Genomic DNA, 20,171 nt, shown 5'->3' on the forward strand with positions numbered 1-20,171 from the left:
ACTGATGTGACACAATCCCAAGACTTGAGAGTTAAACAAACTAACTACTTGGTCATGTCAAGCAGGAGTGACAACAAGCAGCAAGAGTTAAAGGAATCATCTGAGCTCATAACATAATCCTCTGGATTAACCCTGGTTCAAAACTGTTTATTTCAAGATACATTTAATCTTAAAGATTCAAATCCAGATGTGCAAATTGACTCCTGCCTTTAATCCAGATTTGAGCCTGTTGGGTATTTTAAAATTTCAGTCCCGAATCTGGATCAGACTGATCCTGAAAAAAAAAAGCATAAAATTAATTCCACTTCAAGGTAGAATTAGTGTGATCCCATGTATTAGTTTCACTACAGTACAATATTGCCTACAGCTCAACATGAGGAACAACTGAGCACATCAATGACATTCTTAAACGTAGACTTGCCTGTTTGCAAAAACAAAAAACCCCATCTAAGATCATTTATGCCTGTATCGTGCTGCACAATATGGCTCAGACACAAAGAGTTATGCTTTGTGAAGACGTCAGCCGATGCACCAATAGACCCAGACGGTCTAGATCTTCCAACACCTCTACCATATATGCCTGATGAACCAGCAGGAACAGCGATCAGAAGTGGATTGGTTCATTTTTGTTTTCCCTTTGTTTATGCTCAGTAAAGCTGCTTGATATCTCACAATTGTCTTATGTTTTTATTTTATTACACTAGTTTGTGATGGTCCCACCACAGACCACTCTATGACTCACAGCGACCTCCATGACCATAACCGATCCTACGGCGTGCACAGGTGTTGCGCATAAGCTAATCAGTCGGGCGTGGTAGAATGGAGAACGGTGAGACGGGGGTGATGCATTATATAACGATGAGAAACCTTGACGAACCACCTGGTTACACGTTATTCTCCATCTCACAGAAAATTTCTGATTGCCAGAAACATGCGGTTTTAAGACTGCCACACAACACACCTTCACCATAAACTCATTCTTAGAGTCAACATCAAACAATTCTAAGAAATAAGGTCATGGGGGAGAATATATTTAGCATCTCTCAACCTGTTGCCCTCCATTTCACTGCTGTCAAACAAAATGATAAAATGGACTCAAACAATTTGCAGAACTTCTCGCAAACAGGTTTAATGTTGCTCACAAGCACCACACTCCAACAGCATTGGATTGCGAGGCCCTACAGAGGTAACTTGAGCAGGGTATTTTGCTCTGGGAAGATCCGCCAAAGGCCTTCAACTAATATGCAATTTGAATTTGGCTCCGCAAAGTGCGCACCGAGCACGTAAACCAGAAATTAAAACTACCTTTTGTCCATGTTTATTCATCTTCCCGCCAGTGACTCTTCCAAGTCTGGCTGCACATTAAGATAGCGGAGTTAACCAAGTAAATTTTTTTAAATGATTTACTGAATTTAAATTAATCTCCAGTATTAAGGCTTTAATTTTGACAGCCATACTAGTTTGACAAAGTAATGAGGAGAAATTACAGATATTTAGGGTGGGCCCCAGTATCCGAGGGGCGAGCCCTATCGCCCAGCCGGACGGGTCCCATATGCCCGCCAGGGTCCCGGTGGGGTGGGTAGGGGTATTGGTGGGCGGGTGCGCCTCCAGGGCCCGCCCGCTTGGGAAGGGCCCCGCTGGTTGCTCCTCGTAACTCACTGCACTAGTTTTGCACAATACACTTTGTTTATAGACACATAGGGCACATAACACACTCTTGGGGATGTCGGCTTGGTTGGGAGGAGGGGGGGGGGTGGTATGGGTGGCTGAGGATGTCTGGGGGTTTGGGGGCGGCTGGGGCTGGGTTGTGGTGGATGGCGGTGGGGGGGGGGGGTCGCGGGGGAGAGGGGGCTGGGGGCTGGGGGCCGGTGGGGTGCCTGGCGGGCCTACCGTGCCCTGTCCTGCTGCGTTGGGTGGGGGGGCGCTCCTGGGTTTGCTCTCCGACTGGTGGCCCCTGCGGGGCCCAGGAGTTGTCCCTTGGCGCTGCCGTGGCCTGGGGGGCCCTGAGGTGTTGTGCTTGCTCTGTCCTGGCTGGGGTCGACGGTTCCCCTCTTTGGTGGAGGTTTTCATGCATGCCAGATCCACTACACCAGCATCTATCAAAATTCAAACACAATCTGCTTCTTCCTCTGGTCGTTGAATCGGTGGAGGCTGATGTCTGTGGATCTCACTCTGCTTCATCTATCCTTCCTTCCTTTCCTCAGTCTCTCCTTTGGTCTCTTGAGGTCTCCCTAATTTGTTGGAATTTAGATTTTTCTGGGGTTGGTGAAAGACTCTGGTTGGTAACCCGGTGGGTAGTAAGTAATGTCTGGTCGGTGCTGGATTTCACTTTCCTTTCTTTGATCCTTCCTCGGGTCTCCTGACAACCTCACGACAAGCTGGATTCTGAAGTATTCGGTTTAGTTGAACGGTATGGGATTTTTAATAGGTTTTAGGTGAACTAATGAGTACACACTCACACGCACGCACACACATACAAAATAAATAAAATAAATATAAAAAAGAGAGCAATGATGATGACATGCCAAATCGGTAAAATTACCAAATGAACAATACTGAGCTCTTAACAAAAATAAAATAATAATATTTAGGGTGTAAATGCAAAAAGTCATCAGGAAAATAAATACTCATGTAAAGTACAGATAACTGAAAAAAATCTAGTTAAGTAACAAAGCATTTGTATTTGTACTTTGTTACTACCCACCACTGCGCTGGAGTCAGATCAAGTCCCAAGAGTGCAATGAGACAGCATTAAAAGATGTGTGCACTCACGGTGAGCGTGTCCTCAAACGTGAGCAGTCGATCACGGAGAACATCATGAACACACGTTGTGGTAAGTATGCATGCAGTATGTATGTGGCTTCTGAGTCTGTCATATTTGTATTCTTGAATTTCAAACCATTATTTACATTTTGAAAAACTATTGAGGTCAAGCCCTCATTTTCAGTGATGGTGAGAGGACATAGAAATGGAAACAACTGAGCATACAGTGATGTTTTTAGATCATATTAAAATCACACATGGTAGCAATTAAAACGGTTGTAGTCCGTATTCCACGAGTACACAGCAGAGTAGATTGACCAAGCGGGTCGCTGATGCTGTAGTGGTACGCTTGACTGACTTTGGTGAAGGCAACATGGCTTCAGTTCCTCCCCTTACAGCGTTCATGGTCTTACGGCTTACTATGTGCCCGAGATTGACTAGTAGGCAAGTCTGGTGTGTATTCTGCCTTTCGCCTGAAATTTGCTGGGACAGACTACAGCTCACATGTGACTGAACAGAAGAAGTGGTGGCTACGGGAAATGAATAAATGGGATGTTTGGTTTGAACAAGTTAAGTCTTATCCAGGTAACTTTGAAGGTGCTGATGAACAAAGGCATGTTGCCTTTCAAGACATGAAGAGGAACCAGTTCATAAAAGTAAACCAGTGATGGTTCGAGACCAATTTTGCCACGGGGGCCAGCCAGTAATTATTCTGAGGGGCACTTTGAACAAAACCAAAAAAGCCTGCAACAGCCTGCTTTTGCACTAAATATTGTTTCCAGACTGGGTTGCTCAAATGTTGCGTATCCCTTTCCATTGCTTTTTGCCTGTAGTTTAAAATGGGGAGACAACGAACAACATGTACTAATTCTGCACCAATACTTCAGTCTGTGAGGACTCAAACTATGATATGCGAGGGCAAAGGTGTGAATAAAAATGTAGAAATAGCAACTAGTTGTTGGAGAGCTGCTTCTTTCCTCGCGGCGACAACCGAGATGCAGCACCTTTTGCGTACCTCTTTCATTCCCGAATCTCTCTTTACATGCCTGCATGTGCGTGATTTGCTTCTGTGTACAACACAAAGGTGAATGACAATTAGACAGATGTGTTGAGAGACTTGAAGAAAAGCAAGTTGAAGTTGACAAAGAGAGACAGACAAGACTTAGGAGACTTTTTTTTTTTTAAAGAGAGAGGACATAGAGCAGGAACGAGAGCCTGTAATGAAGAGAAAAGTGAGATACAGCAGAGAAGACACTGTACAAGTACTGCATGCTGCTGTATGTAATCTTAAAGCACTATACCATCAGGTTTGTGCCTGGAAAAAATCCCTGCCACTGCTGCCAGTTTGTGTATATGTGTGTTAATTTTAGTATCATTTAAATAAAAAGTAACATTAAACGAATGTTTATTTAATAGGGATGACACAGAATCTGCACCATTTGTTTGTTGCAACAATATCAAAATAACCATGAATTGTCTTTTCTCTAAATCTTATCGTACACATGATGAACGATGTGCATTGGCCCATCTCAGTCAACTTCTTCTTTAAAAAAATAAATAAAGAAAAATAATGTCATTGTTTTATCATATTGAAACTCCTCATTTGAGTTACAGGATTGAAAGTAAAATGAGTGAGTAGCATGTTTACACTTCAAGCACATTAAAGTGAGTCAACAAGAAATATTTTAATAACAAATAAAATATTATGGTTGCAGAACTAAGCCAAGATTTGAACCCCACCCAGTCATTGTTGAAATGAATATACATAAAAACTGACTTTGGCCTTCCAATTGCCTGCAGGGGATCTGAAAGAAGCAACTTCCTATGGAATCATATTTTTCATAGAGGTTATGTGTTTCAGTCACAGGAATAAGTGAAATTAATGGGTGAATTAAAGAAAATAATTTGCTCATGAAAATAAGCTTAAACCTATGATATTTCCAAATAATTTGAATTAATAGTTTATATTAAAGTCTAATTTTAATTACGGTAGGAACAGCCAACGAATGCTAATTTCCGGTGTTCAAGATGGTTTAAATCTCTCTCTCTCTATATATATATATATATATATTCAAAATCGGTTGTTCTTACGCTTATAAATATTGTCTCAAAAAACAAAAATAAATTTGTAACGCTAACAGCCACTGCATGTTTCTCTTTTGTCTTTCTGCAGACGGTGTCAAGTAACAAGTTGTTATGTATAAGGAGTGTCCAGGTATGTCAGGATGTCCAACCTAACGCTGTCTCCTTACTTTAACCTCACCATGTTCATGAACATCGGTCTGTACCGCTACCCGGCGTTAGCCTTGTGCCTCCTCATCTATCTCTTCATCGTGTGCGCCAACTGGGCCATCGTACTGACGATCTTCCGCGAGAAGACCCTTCACGAGCCCATGTATATATTCATTGCTAGCTTGTCCTTCAATGCCCTGTACGGCTCCATGGGCTTCTTCCCCCGCTTACTATTGGACCTGGTGTCTGATACTCACCTGATCTCGCGTGTCGCCTGCTTCACGCAGATCTATCTCATCTACACGTACGGCGCTAACGAGATGACCACGCTGTGCGTCATGGCCTACGACCGTTACCTGGCTGTTTGCCAACCGCTGCACTACCACACCAGGATGACAGTGAAAAAAGCCCTGACCTTGGCCGGCCTGGCCTGGTTCGTACCCGTCTTCATCCTCACCTTGGTCATCTACCTGTCCGCAACACTGCCCCTATGCGGCAACGAGATCCAGAAGGTGTTTTGCGCCAACTGGAATGTAGTCAAGTTGTCATGTGTGCCCACGGTGGTCAACAACGTGGTGGGAATGTTCGTGACCATCTCCACCGTTTTCCTCCCGTTGGCGTTCGTCCTCTACACGTACACACGCATCATGAACGCCACATTGAGGCGCTCGGCCATATTCAAGGGGAGAGTTTTCCAGAGCTGTTTGACGCACATGGTCTCCTTTGTCATTTATTCCATTGCAATATTTTGTGATATCGCCCTGAGCAGGTACAATGTGGAGCAGATGAACCCCTTCGTGGCCATCATTTTATCTCTGGAGTTTGTGGTGATTCCGCCAGTTCTCAACCCTCTGCTGTATGGTATGAAGCTATCGGATATACGCAGACACATCTTCAAGATTCTTTGAGATTGTGGAAGCCAGTGGCATCATTAGTTGAAATTTTAGGAGAGGTAGTTAACCTGATTTAGGAGAGGAGAGATAACCTTAAGCCCCCCTAAATAACTCATAAGGACGTGGACGGCACTGGCCCAAGACTTGAGAGTTGAACGCACTAGCTTGTTGCCAATGTCGAGCAAGAGTGACAGCAAGCGTCAACATCAAATAGCTTTTTAGTCGTGAAGTTACTTCGGCGATCGCATGCTAGCCTCCACAAGAAACTACATTTCCATTAAATGCATCTTTTCCATTTGACGAAATTGACAACTCGTTACCCAATTATTTCTCTTGCAACCTTCCATCCATTTCCTCTACTGCTTGTCCTTAAGGTAGCAGGTTTAGTTTTAGTTAGAATTTGATTAAGTTTTATTTCATTGTATTAAAGGAGATAGGATTTTTGTTGTCTATTTTGAGAGCCCGCTTTAAGCCCTTCTAGAGTCTTTATTCCATCAAGAATTTGGTCACATGCATGTGCGTCGATCTGGCGGAGACTTTGTGGGGACCCCAAGCATGTCATAGCCTATTTGCTGTACCGCATGAATGACCATAAAGTAAAAAGCGACATGCCGAATGTGCTGTTTTGTAAAAACATGGTGTTATTCCTCTCCCTTAGTTTCTTATTGCAGGAATCATCTGATGACACATTTCAAAACATTTTACTTCATCCTAGCAATGTGATACATTGGTGTCACTGATGAACCAAAAGTCCACTTTGAGCATTAAGAACTTGATATAATAACTAATTTAATTTGAGTATAGCACATAAAATAGATAGAAATCTAGGTATGAGGCAAATTTGCGACAACAGGCATTCATGGTAAAAAACAAAAAAACAAAAACAAAAATGGCAAAAAAGCACCTGTCCTATTCCGGTATGTTGATTCTTTCATTGATGTAACAAAGTTATTTTTTCAGGAGTTCCATCTCCTATAACTGCTGTAATATTATAAAACACAAGTAATCAATAACAAAAACCTACCTTTACTCTGACTCAGTTTGGTTGACCTTTCAGCGTGAAGAGTGAACATGTCACTTCAGCTCATTTGTGGAATTCACAAGAGCAGTAGTTTTTTTGAGACACAGACGAACGTTGCACTTTACAGATTTGTACAGTCTGGCCCTTACACTTGAACAAAGACATAGGAAAAATAAATCACTTTAGAGGAGAGCAGACATTTTTATCGACTTAATGTGGACACATATTTCCATTAATAAAATGTCACAAACAAGCTGAAACTTTACAAACTTATTTTCACCTGGTTTAGGAGTGCATTCCTCATCATTGTCCCCACTATCACCGAGTCAGCTCCCGTCACTGTCCACAGCAGGAGCCCTGGTCCGAGGTCCTTTGTATAGATGGATGCTGTGTTCATTTTTAGTTCTATTGAAAAATAATGAACACAATTGTTATGACTGTGTTTTCAGTTGGGTCCATGGGAATTGTCTTGTATTTTGTTGTCCCTACGATTTTTATGTTGTAGTTGCAGTTCAGTTGCTATGTCCCCTTACGAATATACTGTTTGATGATGATGCATTTGCCACTCTGTCTAGTTGAAATGCAAATGTGCAAATATTCATTTTGTTTAAATTCCAGTTGCTATGTCTGTAACAATGTCCATAATGATGATAATGTTTTCTATTCTGTTAGATAGAATTAAGCTACTTTTCAGTTCTGCATCCAGCCTGCTCAAGGGTATTAGTCAAGGTTTCCCTGTCAAATGTTTTTTCGAGGCCATCTGAATCCAGCCCCCGCTCTCTGTTGTTACTGTTATTTTTTTGGTATATAAAGACTATGTTTCCCAACTCCCGCGTCATGGCTATGTTTGGATCCTCCCTCCACAATTCATGTAACAAGAAATTACGTTTAGAACATGTTATTTCTATAATCCTTCCACATATAACTAGAGTGGTCGTTTCTAAATGTAACATGTAAATGTTGAAAATCTTTGAGATATCAGTAAACTGCTAATGCCGCTTTACTCACTGTAGCGAGAAGTAAAGCCACTTGCGTTGCCGCTCTCTAAGCACGCCTAAATTCTATGCAGTGTTTTTGCATTATTTTAATTTCCAGCACAATTGCCAAGTGTGTGATGTACGGTAAAGTTGTACCAATAAGACTGGGAGAAGCTCTTAATGCACATTTCATCTGTAAAATGAAATGATAAATCTTCGCTCAAAATGTATATCTCAGAGTGCTACTCACAGATTCATCTGCATCATGTTGTAAGCTTCCAACCCTAACCCTACCCAAAGCAAGAAAATGGAAGCCTAACTTCTGTAAGTCACGTCTCACAATACTGATATAATATATTCTGAACGGTCAATGTAGCCAGTAAAGCTAGCTGTCTCACTCTCAAGGCTCTCATTACTCCATACGTGGTTCATGCGTAAAATCCACTGCTAAAAGTGTTTTCAGTAAAAAGATAAGTTGCCAGTAAGTTAGCAACAGAGGCAACACAAGATGGCTGCCATTTGCCTTCAGCTGAGAGGTCATTATATAAATCCGTGGCCCAGACATGTCAGGCCGTTTCAATTGAGCAACTTTCCCTCCACAGACCACTCCTTACTTCTTAATTCAACAAAAATGTACAAAACAATAATGATAACACTTCAGTGTTTGCCTCAAATCCATAACATGTAGGCATTACTTACAGAACGACGTCCATGAACAATACGGCTCCTTTTTCTTCGTCTGCTTCTTCTTGTGAATTTTTATATGGCGATTGCCAAATCAACTTTTGGTGCATTACCGCCACCTACCGTCAATACTTGGGATGCACAGGTTTTGCACATAATCAATCGAGCGGGAACGTGACTCGGGGGGGGGGGGGGGGTTGTTCAAAGACGATGGGAAAAAATATAATCTTCACGAACCACCGATGATTTTAAGGCTGCCACGTGAACAATGCATTAATTCACAACAAAAAATTTATTGGAACCAATAATATCAACAATTCTAGGCCATGAGAAAGAAAAAAAATTGCATCTCCAAATCCGTTGCCGTCCAGGTCACTGCTGACCTAGTATTTTTTTCCTAACTTTTTAGATTTCCAAGATCACAATCAATCAAGTGCCCCCCCAAAAACATTTAAACCATAAAAAATAAGCTTATTTTGACAAAGTATGGTAAAAAAGCATTTGTACTTTGTAACACTACCCGCTACTGAGCCGGAGTCCGAACAAGTCCCAAGAGTGCAAAGAAATGGCATTAAAAGGTGCGTGCACTCGTGGTGAGCGTCTAAACACGGGCAGTCAGTCGATCACGAAGAACATCATGAAGACACATGTTAGTAAGTATGTCGTAGCCTACGTGTACGTCGTATGTATGTGGCTTTGAGTGTGTCCTATTTCTATTCTTCAATTTCAAATCTGTATTTATCTTGAAAAATGATTGACAACAAGCCCTCGTTTTCAGTGCTGTCAAGAGGACAAAAAGAAACAACAGAGCATACAGTGCAAACATTAAGATGTGAAATATTTTTTATCATATTGATTAAAATACTACATATATTGTAACTCTTGTAGTCAGTATTCTACGAACAGGCATCAGATGGTGTTGTGGTACATTTTGACTGACATGGGTTCATTTCTCACTTTATGTCAGTGTGATTTTTTTTTGTGTGCGTGTGTGTTAACTTTCATTCGGCTCAATATGTGCAATGAAATTGACGAGCGGCAAGCCCAGCACGTCTAGTTTGGCCTTTCACCTGAATTCAGCTGGGATAGACATGTGATTGTGAACCGGAGAAGTGGTAGTTAAAGAGTTAAAAGTGCTTACTCCATTAGTGGTGATTCGAGATCAATTTTTACCAAGGGGCCCTGGCTGGGGTCTGTTTTTTTCCCCCTGTAATTTCCAGACAATGAATGTTAAATAAATAATAACATGTTGTGTATCCCTTTCCACTGTTTTGTTCCCCTGTCGTTAAAAATGAAAACGCGCTAATTCTGCAACCAGTCTGAAAGGCTTTGGGGCAGGACTCGGGAGGGCGTAGGTTTGAGTCCTGGTGTGGATTAAAATATAAAAGCGACAATTAGTTGCTGCCGAGGTGCAGCACTTTTTGCATACCTCTTTGGCTCCGATTGTTTCCTTACATGCCTGTATGTGTGTGATGTGCTTCAGAGAAAGGACGCAGAAAAGGAAAAAGAGACTGTGATGAAGACCCGAGAGTGCGATAGAGCAAAGTGCATGAGACAGACCGAGAATTGTATGTGCAACTTTACCATCAGGTTTGTGCTGGACAAAAAATGCCTGCCAGTGTGTGTGCGTGTGTTGCTTTTTATTTAAATGGCAACAAAATTAATATTTACGAGTTAACCGGGAGGACACCGAATAGGCAGTATTTGCTTATTTTAACACTCAAAATAATCTTAAATGGTCTTTTGTCCCCCCCATTCTAAATTTGATAACGCATGTTGAATGTGACTATTGACCCATCTCAGGCATTTTTTTTTTATGTCATATTTTTATCACATTAAAACTCATCATTTGAATTACAGGACTGAAAGTGAGTTCTTAGAATAGCATCAATGTTAAAGCCACAAATAGCATGTTGCCACTATGCACATCACAACAAAAACAAATATTTTAGAAACAAATATTTAGATTTTTACCCCTCCAGTCTTTGTTGAAATGAAACAGAAAAACTTATTTTTTATTTTATTTTGAAATTGAATGATACATCTTCCCGTGGAACATGTGATGTGGAATTGTATTTTTCAAAGTGAGTAAAATGTTAGGGTAACAGGAATAAGTGAAATTAAAGGGAGAATTGAAAAAAAGACATGACATTTCTAAAGGATTTAAATTAATATCGTTGATGTTAAAGTCGAATTTGAATTAGTAGGCACATCCAACAAATTCTATGTTTGTCCCCTCCAGCTTTACACATTGCCTAAAAAAAAAAAAGTAACCTGAACCACCTCTGCATCTCTTTTCTCCTTTCACAGACGGTGTCAGGTTGTTATGAGTCGCGAGTGCGCGGGAATGTCAGGATGCCCAACCTAACGCTGTCTCCGTACTTTAACCTCACCATGTTCATGAACATCGGCCCGTACCGCTACCCGACGTTGGCCTTGTGCCTCCTCCTCTACCTCTTCATCGTGTGCGCCAACTGGGCCGTCCTACTGACGATCCTCCGCGAGAAGACCCTTCACGAGCCCATGTACATATTCATCGCTAGCTTGTCCTTCAACGCCCTGTTTGGCTCCACGGGCTTCTTCCCCCGCTTACTATTGGACCTGGCGTCCGACACGCATCTGATCTCCCGCGCCGCCTGCTTCACGCAGATTTACTTGATTTACTTTTATGGCGGCAACGAGATGACCACGCTGTGCGTCATGGCCTACGACCGCTACCTGGCCGTTTGCCACCCGCTGCACTACGGCACCAGGATGACGGTGAAAAAAGCCGTGATTCTGGTCGGCCTGGCCTGGCTTTTACCCATCATCTTCCTCACGACAAGCATCTACCGGTCTACCACGCTGCCCTTGTGCGGCAACGAGATCCACAAGGTGTTCTGTACCAACTGGAATGTAGTCAAGTTGTCGTGCGAGTCCACGCTGGTCAACAATGTGACCAGCATGTTCGTGGTCTCCTGTACCATTTTCATCCCGCTCGTCTTCATCCTCTACACGTACATGCGCATCATTAACACCACCTGGAGACACTCAGCCAAATTCAAGGGGAGCGTTTTCCAGAGCTGTTTGCCGCACATGGTCTCCTTTGTCATTTATTCCATCGCCATATTTTGTGATCTCGCCATGAGCAGGTACAATGCGGAGGAGATGAACCCCTTCGTGGCCATCATTTTATCTTTGGAGTTTTTGGTGATTCCGCCAGTTCTCAACCCTTTGTTGTACGGTATGAAGCTATCGGATATACGCAGACACATCTTCAAGATCCGATGAAAATTTGGAAGCTAGTGATGTTGTTAGGCCTAATTTACAGTAGCACCCCTAAAATAACCTTAAGCCCCATTAAATAATGTGATGCTTCAAAAAAAAAAAAATCTTTATCCTGTTAAAACTCATTCACTGCCATTGACGGCTATAGACGTAAAAAAAATCATTTAAACTATTTCTATTAGTTTAACTTTTTTTTCCCACTTTTGTTAACAAGAGTATGAAAACCTAGGAAAAAATGATTGTACATTTAGAACAGATATAAAAAAAAATATTATTCGTGAGTTAACTAGTGAAGTCAAGCAATTAATTACAATAAAAAAATGTATCGCATGACGCTCCTAATTTTAAATAATCGCGTCGGGTGATTAACATTTTTGATTGTAATTAATCGCATGACTTCAATAGTTAAGTCATGATTAATTACAAATTTTATATCTGTTCAAAATGTACAATAATTTTTTTCTAGGTTTTTACATTCTTGTTAACAAAAGTGGGATTTTTTTTTTTAACAGAAATAGTTCAAATGAATTTTTGACGTCTATAGCCGTCAATGGCAGTGAATGAGTTAAGAATGACTATTATTGGGTTTACTGAGGAGCTGAGACATCCATATAGCTGAAGAAATCGAGGTGCTGTTAAAAAAAAAAAAAAGTTGGAATCCGGGACATGTTTCTAGGGGTCGCCTTCCTTCTACAACACACACACGCACACGCACACATTCCAACGAGTACCCTGGGGGCCAGCTCAGTTTCACACCACTTCTTGTGTAGCCCGATCCATTTTCTAAAATGATGATTTACATTATAAACACATTTACAGTGTACACCTGATGGCCAAAAAATGCTTTAGGTTCAGTTTCACTAAAAGAAGAGCAGGGAACAAGTTAATATTTATTTTTTTAAGACATTAGTTTATTTTATGTACAGGTCTGATACTATTTCAAACTAGTGAGTCATTAAATGAGAATGATGTGATTTGTGTATGTTGAAGAGATGATGAGGAGATGGAGATCAGTTCAAGTGACGTGTGACTGTGCCGCATTTCCGAGAGAAACACAAACTCCAAAGAAATAGATGAAGAGTTTGCTTTGTGATTCAAGTCTTTTAATAACAGGTGAGGGTCAGGAGGGTGTTGGTGACGGACCCAAAACATAAAAACTGCCTTGAGAAACAAAAAGAAAAAAAGCAGATGACTCGTGAGGAATGAGTGATTATTGGGAATTGTAAAAAAAAAAAATTGTCCTTCAATGCCCTGCCATGGGCTTCTTCCCCCGCTTACTATTGGACCTGGTGTCTGATACTCACCTGATCTCGCGTGTCGCCTGCTTCACGCAGATCTATCTCATCTACACGTACGGCGCTAATGAGATGACCACGCTGTGCGTCATGGCCTACGACCGTTACCTGGCTGTTTGCCAACCACTGCACTACCACACCAGGATGACAGTGAAAAAAGCCCTGACCTTGGCCGGCCTGGTCTGGTTCGTACCCGTCTTCATCCTCACCTTGGTCATCTACCTGTCCGCAACACTGCCCCTATGCGGCAACGAGATCCAGAAGGTGTTTTGCGCCAACTGGAATGTAGTCAAGTTGTCATGTGTGCCCACGGTGGTCAACAACGTGGTGGGAATGTTCGTGACCATCTCCACCGTTTTCCTCCCGTTGGCGTTCGTCCTCTACACGTACACACGTATCATGAACGCCACATGGAGGCGCTCGGCCATATTCAAGGGGAGAGTTTTCCAGAGCGGTTTGACGCACATGGTCTCCTTTGTCATTTATTCCATTGCAATATTTTGTGATATCGCCCTGAGCAGGTACAATGTGGAGCAGATGAACCCTTTCGTGGCCATCATTTTATCTCTGGAGTTTTTGGTGATTCCGCCAGTTCTCAACCCTCTGCTGTATGGTATGAAGCTATCGGATATACGCAGACACATCTTCAAGATTCTTTGAGATTGTGGAAGCCAGTGGCATCATTAGTTGAAATTTTAGGAGAGGTAGTTAACCTGATTTAGGAGAGGAGAGATAACCTTAAGCCCCCTTAAATAACTCATAAGGACATGGACGGCACTGGCCCAAGACTTGAGAGTTGAACGCACTAGCTTGTTGCCAATGTCGAGCAAGAGTGACAGCAAGCGTCAACATCAAATAGCTTTTTAGTCGTGAAGTTACTTCGGCGATCGCATGCTAGCCTCCACAAGAAACTACATTTTCATTAAATGCATCTTTTCCATTTGACGAAATTGACAACTCGTTACCCAATTATTTCTCTTGCAACCTTCCATCCATTTCCTCTACTGCTTGTCCTTAAGGTAGCAGGTTTAGTTTTAGTTAGAATTTGATAAAGTTTTATTTCATTGTATTAAAGGAGATAGGATTTTTGTTGTCTATTTTGAGAGCCCCCTTTAAGCCCTTCTAGGGTCTTTATTCCATCAAGAATTTGGTCACATGCATGTGCGTCGATCTGGCGGAGACTTTGTGGGGACCCCAAGCATGTCATAGCCTATTTGCTGTACCGCATGAATGACCATAAAGTAAAAAGCGACATGCCGAATGTGCTGTTTTGTAAAAACATGGTGTTATTCCTCTCCCTTAGTTTCTTATTGCAGGAATCATCTGATGACACATTTCAAAACATTCTACTTCATCCTAGCAATGTGATTCATTGGTGTCACTGATGAACCAAAAGTCCACTTTGAGCATTAAGAACTTGATATATTAACTAATTTAATTTGAGTATAGCACATAAAATAGATAGAAATCTAGGTATGAGGCAAATTTGCGACAACGGGCATTTATGGTAAAAAAACAAAAAAACAAAAACAAAATGGCAAAAAAACACCTGTCCTATTCCGGTATGTTGATTCTTTCATTGATGTAACAAAGTTATTTTTCAGGAGTTCCATCTCCTATAACTGCTGTAATATTATAAAACACAAGTAATCAATAACTAAAACCTACCTTTACTCTGACTCAGTTTGGTTGACCTTTCAGCGTGAAGAGTGAACATGTCACTTCAGCTCATTTGTGGAATTCACAAGAGCAGTAGTTTTTTTGAGACACAGACGAACGTTGCACTTTGCAGATTTGTACACAGTCTGGCCCTTACACTTGGACAAAGACATAGGAAAAAGAAATCACTTTAGAAGAGAGCAGACATTTTTATCAACTTAATGTGGACATATATTTCCATTAATAAAATGTCACAAACAAGCTGAAACTTTACAAACTTATTTTCACCTGGTTTAGGAGTGTATTCCTCATCATTGTCCCCACTATCACCGAGTCAGCTCCCGTCACTGTCCACAGCAGGAGCCCTGGTCCGAGGTCCTTTGTATAGATGGATGCTGTGTTCATTTTTAGTTATATTGAAAAATAATGAACAGAAATGTTATGACTGTGTTTTCAGTTGGGTCCATGGGAATTGTCTTGTATTTTGTTGTCCCTATGATTATTATGTTGTAGTTGCAGTACAGTTGCTATGTCCCCTTAAGAATATACTGTTTGATGATGATGCATTTGCCACTCTGTCTAGTTGAAATGCAAATGTGCAAATATTCATTTTGTTTAAAATCCAGTTGCTATGTCTGTAATAATGTCCATAATGATGATAATGTTTTCTATTCTGTTAGATAGAATTAAGCTACTTTTCAGTTCTGCATCCAGCCTGCTCAAGGGTTTTAGTCAAGGTTTCCCTGTCAAATGTTTTTTCGAGACCATCTGAATCCAGCCCCCGCTCTCTGTTGTTACTGTTATATTTTTTGTATATAAAGACTATGTTTCCCAACTCCCGCGTCTTGGCTATGTTTGGATCCTCCCTCCACAATTCATGTAACAAGAAATTACGTTTAGAACATGTTATTTCTATAATCCTTCCACATATAACTAGAGTGGTTGTTTCTAAATGTAACATGTAAGCAACGTGTATATCTCAGAGTGCTACTCACAGATTCATCTGCATCATGTTGTAAGCTTCCAACCCTAACCCGACCCAAAGCAAGAAAATGGAAGCCTAACTTCTGTAAGTCACGTCTCACAATACTGATATAATATATTCTGAACGGTCAATGTAGCCAGTGAAGCTAGCTGTCTCACTCTCAAGGCTCTCATTACTCCATACGTGGTTCATGCGTAAAATCCACTGCTAAAAGTGTTTTCAGTAAAAAGATAAGTTGCCAGTAAGTTAGCACAGAGCCAACACAAGATGGCTGCCATTTGCCTTCAGCTGAGAGGTCATTATATAAGTCCGTGGCCCAGACATGTCAGGCTGTTTCAATTGAGCAACTTTCCCTCCACAGACCACTCCTTACTTCTTAATTCAACAAAAATGTACAAAACAATAATGATAACACTTCAGTGTTTGCCTCAAATCCATAACATGTAGGCATTACTTACAGAACGACGTCCATGAACAATACGGCTCCTTTTTCTTCGTCTGCTTCTTCTTGTGAATTTTTATATGGCGATTGCCAAATCAACTTTTGGTGCATTACCGCCACCTACCGTCAATACTTGGCATGCACAGGTTTTGCACATAATCAATCGAGCGTGAACGTGATTCGGGGGGAGGGGGTGGGGTGGCGTGGGGTGTTCAAAGACGATGGGAAAACATAAATCTTCACGAACCACTGATAATTTGAAGGCTGCCACGTGAAGAATGCATTAATTCACAACAAAAAAATTATTGGAACCAATAATATCAACAATTCTAGGCCATGAGAAAGAAAAAAAATTGCATCTCCAAATCCGTTGCCGTCCAGGTCACTGCTGACCTAGTATTTTTTTCCTAACTTTTTAGATTTCCAAGATCACAATCAATCAAGTGCCCCCCCAAAAACATTTAAACCATAAAAAATAAGCTTATTTTGACAAAGTATGGTAAAAAAAGCATTTGTACTTTGTAACACTACCCGCTACTGAGCCGGAGTCCGAACAAGTCCCAAGAGTGCAAAGAAATGGCATTAAAAGGTGCGTGCACTCGTGGTGAGCGTCTAAACACGGGCAGTCAGTCGATCACGAAGAACATCATGAAGACACATGTTAGTAAGTATGTCGTAGCCTACGTGTACGTCGTATGTATGTGGCTTTGAGTGTGTCCTATTTCTATTCTTCAATTTCAAATCTGTATTTATCTTGAAAAGTGATTGACAACAAGCCCTCGTTTTCAGTGCTGTCAAGAGGACAAAAAGAAACAACAGAGCATACAGTGCAAACATTAAGATGTGAAATATTTTTTATCATATTGATTAAAATACTACATATATTGTAACTCTTGTAGTCAGTATTCTACGAGCAGGCAGCAGATGGTGTTATGGTACATTTTGACTGACATGGGTTCATTTCTTACTTTATGTCAGTGTGATTTTTTTTTTGCGTGTGTGTGTGTTAGCTTTCGTTCGGCTCAATATGTGCAATGAAATTGACGAGCGGCAAGCCCAGCACGTCTAGTTTGGCCTTTCACCTGAATTCAGCTGGGATAGACATGTGATTGTGAACCGGAGAAGTGGTAGTTAAAGAGTTAAAAGTGCTTACTCCATTAGTGGTGATTCGAGATCAATTTTTACCAAGGGGCCCTGGCTGGGGTCAGGTTTTTTCCCCCTGTAATTTCCAGATAATGAATGTTAAATAAATAATAACATGTTGTGTATCCCTTTCCACTGTTTTGTTCCCCTGTCGTTAAAAATGAAAATGCGCTAATTCTGCACCAGTCTGAAAGGCTTTGGGGCAGGACTCGGGAGGGCGTAGGTTTGAGTCCTGGTGTGGATTAAAATATAAAAGCGACAATTAGTTGCTGCCGAGGTGCAGCACTTTTTGCATACCTCTTTGGCTCCGATTGTTTCCTTACATGCCTGCATGTGTGTGATGTGCTTCAGAGAAAGGACGCAGAAAAGGAAAAAGAGACTGTGATGAAGACCCGAGAGTGCGATAGAGCAAAGTGCATGACACAGACCGAGAATTGTATGTGCAACTTTACCATCAGGTTTGTGCTGGACAAAAAATGCCTGCCAGTGTGTGTGCGTGTGTTGCTTTTTATTTAAATGGCAACAAAATTAATATTTACGAGTTAACCGGGAGGACACCGAATAGGCAGTATTTGCTTATTTTAACACTCAAAATAATCTTAAATGGTCTTTTGTCCCCCCCATTCTAAATTTGATAACGCATGTTGAATGTGACTATTGACCCATCTCAGGCATTTTTTTTTTATGTCATATTTTTATCACATTAAAACTCATCATTTGAATTACAGGACTGAAAGTGAGTTCTTAGAATAGCATCAATGTTAAAGCCACAAATAGCATGTTGCCACTATGCACATCACAACAAAAACAAATATTTTAGAAACAAATATTTAGATTTTTACCCCTCCAGTCTTTGTTGAAATGAAACAGAAAAACTTATTTTTTATTTTATTTTGAAATTGAATGATACATCTTCCCGTGGAACATGTGATGTGGAATTGTATTTTTCAAAGTGAGTAAAATGTTAGGGTAACAGGAATAAGTGAAATTAAAGGGAGAATTGAAAAAAAGACATGACATTTCTAAAGGATTTAAATTAATATCGTTGATGTTAAAGTCGAATTTGAATTAGTAGGCACATCCAACAAATTCTGTTTGTCCCCTACAGCTTTACACATTGCCCAAAAAAAAAGAAGTAACCTGAACCACCTCTGCATCTCTTTTCTCCTTTCACAGACGGTGTCAGGTAACAGGTTGTTATGAGTCGCGAGTGCGCGGGAATGTCAGGATGCCCAACCTAACGCTGTCTCCGTACTTTAACCTCACCATGTTCATGAACATCGGCCCGTACCGCTACCCGGCGTTGGCCTTGTGCCTCCTCCTCTACCTCTTCATCATGTGCGCCAACTGGGCCGTCCTACTGACGATCCTCCGCGAGAAGACCCTTCACGAGCCCATGTACATATTCATCGCTAGCTTGTCCTTCACCGCCCTGTTTGGCTCCACGGGCTTCTTCCCCCGCTTACTATTGGACCTGGCGTCCGACACGCATCTGATCTCCCGCGCCGCCTGCTTCACGCAGATTTACTTGATTTACTTTTATGGCGGCAACGAGATGACCACGCTGTGCGTCATGGCCTACGACCGCTACCTGGCCGTTTGCCACCCGCTGCACTACGGCACCAGGATGACGGTGAAAAAAGCCGTGATTCTGGTCGGCCTGGCCTGGCTTTTACCCATCATCTTCCTCACGACAACCGTCTACCGGTCTACCACGCTGCCCTTGTGCGGCAACGAGATCCACAAGGTGTTCTGTACCAACTGGAATGTAGTCAAGCTGTCGTGTGAGTCCACGCTGGTCAACAATGTGACCAGCATGTTCGTGGTCTTCTGTACCATTTTCACCCCGCTCGTCTTCATCCTCTTCACGTACATACGCATCATTAACACCACCTGGAGACACTCAGCCAAATTCAAGGGGAGCGTTTTCCAGAGCTGTTTGCCGCACATGGTCTCCTTTGTCATTTATTCCATCGCCATATTTTGTGATCTCGCCATGAGCAGGTACAATGCGGAGGAGATGAACCCCTTCGTGGCCATCATTTTATCTTTGGAGTTTTTGGTGATTCCGCCAGTTCTCAACCCTTTGTTGTACGGTATGAAGCTATCGGATATACGCAGACACATCTTCAAGATCCGATGAAAATTTGGAAGCTAGTGATGTTGTTAGGCCTAATTTACAGGAGCACCCCTAAAATAACCTTAAGCCCCATTAAATAATGTGATGCTTCAAAAAAGTTTATCCTGTTAAAACTCATTCACTGCCATTGACGGCTATAGACGTAAAAAAAATCATTTAAACTATTTCTATTAGTTTAACTTTTTTTTTCACTTTTGTTAACGAGAGTATGAAAACCTAGGAAAAAAATTATTGTACATTTAGTAGAACAGATATAAAAAAAATATTATTCGTGAGTTAACTAGTGAAGTCAAGCAATTAATTACAATAAACAATTTTAGCGCCTGACGCCCCTAATTTTAAATAATCGCGTCAGGTGATTAACATTTAATTGTAATTAATCGCATGACTTCAATAGTTAAGTCATGATTAATTACAAATTTTTTCTAGGTTTTTACATTCTTGTTAACAAAAGTGGGATTTTTTTTTTTAACAGAAATAGTTCAAATGAATTTTTGACGTCTATAGCCGTCAATGGCAGTGAATGAGTTAAGAATGACTATTATTGGGTTTACTGAGGAGCTGAGACATCCATATAGCTGAAGAAATCGAGGTGCTGTTAAAAAAAAAAAAAGTTGGAATCTGGGACATGTTTCTAGGGGTTGCCTTCCTTCTACAACACACACACGCA

The 20,171-nt window shown here is 41.2% G+C and overlaps 4 protein-coding genes and 1 long non-coding RNA gene across 6 annotated transcripts; 4 read left to right on the plus strand and 1 right to left on the minus strand.

Annotated features, from left to right (window-relative positions):
• Window positions 1-127: 127 nt before the first annotated feature.
• On the minus strand, window positions 128-16,296 carry LOC147164672 (uncharacterized). 2 transcript variants are annotated; one of them, XR_015096637.1, is made up of 6 exons: window positions 16,235-16,296; window positions 15,080-15,186; window positions 14,801-14,949; window positions 7,190-7,314; window positions 6,913-7,059; window positions 128-274 (listed from the first exon to the last, which is right to left on the minus strand). It is a non-coding gene; the product is annotated as an uncharacterized LOC147164672 (long non-coding RNA). The 2 variants fall into 2 exon arrangements; XR_015096638.1 differs by having other exon boundaries at window positions 15,080-15,169; window positions 16,235-16,268.
• LOC147164673 (olfactory receptor 6N2-like) lies at window positions 4,989-5,903 on the plus strand. The gene has a single exon (XM_086091606.1). The coding sequence runs from the start codon at window positions 4,989-4,991 to the stop codon at window positions 5,901-5,903; it is 915 nt and encodes a 304-aa protein (XP_085947732.1).
• On the plus strand, window positions 10,926-11,840 carry LOC147164674 (olfactory receptor 1D2-like). The gene has a single exon (XM_086091209.1). The coding sequence runs from the start codon at window positions 10,926-10,928 to the stop codon at window positions 11,838-11,840; it is 915 nt and encodes a 304-aa protein (XP_085947335.1).
• LOC147164675 (olfactory receptor 10A7-like) lies at window positions 13,074-13,792 on the plus strand (the record flags this gene model as incomplete). The annotated part of the gene is given in 2 exon segments (XM_086091210.1): window positions 13,074-13,089; window positions 13,092-13,792. Coding segments are annotated over 2 exon segments (717 nt in total), but the record flags the coding sequence as incomplete, so codon positions are not given.
• Window positions 16,297-18,589: 2,293 nt separating the features above from the next.
• Window positions 18,590-19,504, plus strand: LOC147164676 (olfactory receptor 1D2-like). The gene has a single exon (XM_086091255.1). The coding sequence runs from the start codon at window positions 18,590-18,592 to the stop codon at window positions 19,502-19,504; it is 915 nt and encodes a 304-aa protein (XP_085947381.1).
• The last annotated feature ends 667 nt before the right edge of the window (window positions 19,505-20,171 follow it).

Source organism: Leptonotus elevatus, chromosome 12 (assembly GCF_054856555.1).
Source record: "Leptonotus elevatus isolate MCC_2025b chromosome 12, RoL_Lele_1.0, whole genome shotgun sequence".
In the NCBI taxonomy this organism is placed as follows: Eukaryota; Metazoa; Chordata; class Actinopteri; order Syngnathiformes; family Syngnathidae; genus Leptonotus; species Leptonotus elevatus.

Coding starts and splice junctions, on each gene's coding strand:
- LOC147164673 (XM_086091606.1), top strand. CDS start 4,989: ATGTCCAACCTAACGCTGTCTCCTTACTTTAACCTCACCATGTTCATG.
- LOC147164674 (XM_086091209.1), top strand. CDS start 10,926: ATGCCCAACCTAACGCTGTCTCCGTACTTTAACCTCACCATGTTCATG.
- LOC147164676 (XM_086091255.1), top strand. CDS start 18,590: ATGCCCAACCTAACGCTGTCTCCGTACTTTAACCTCACCATGTTCATG.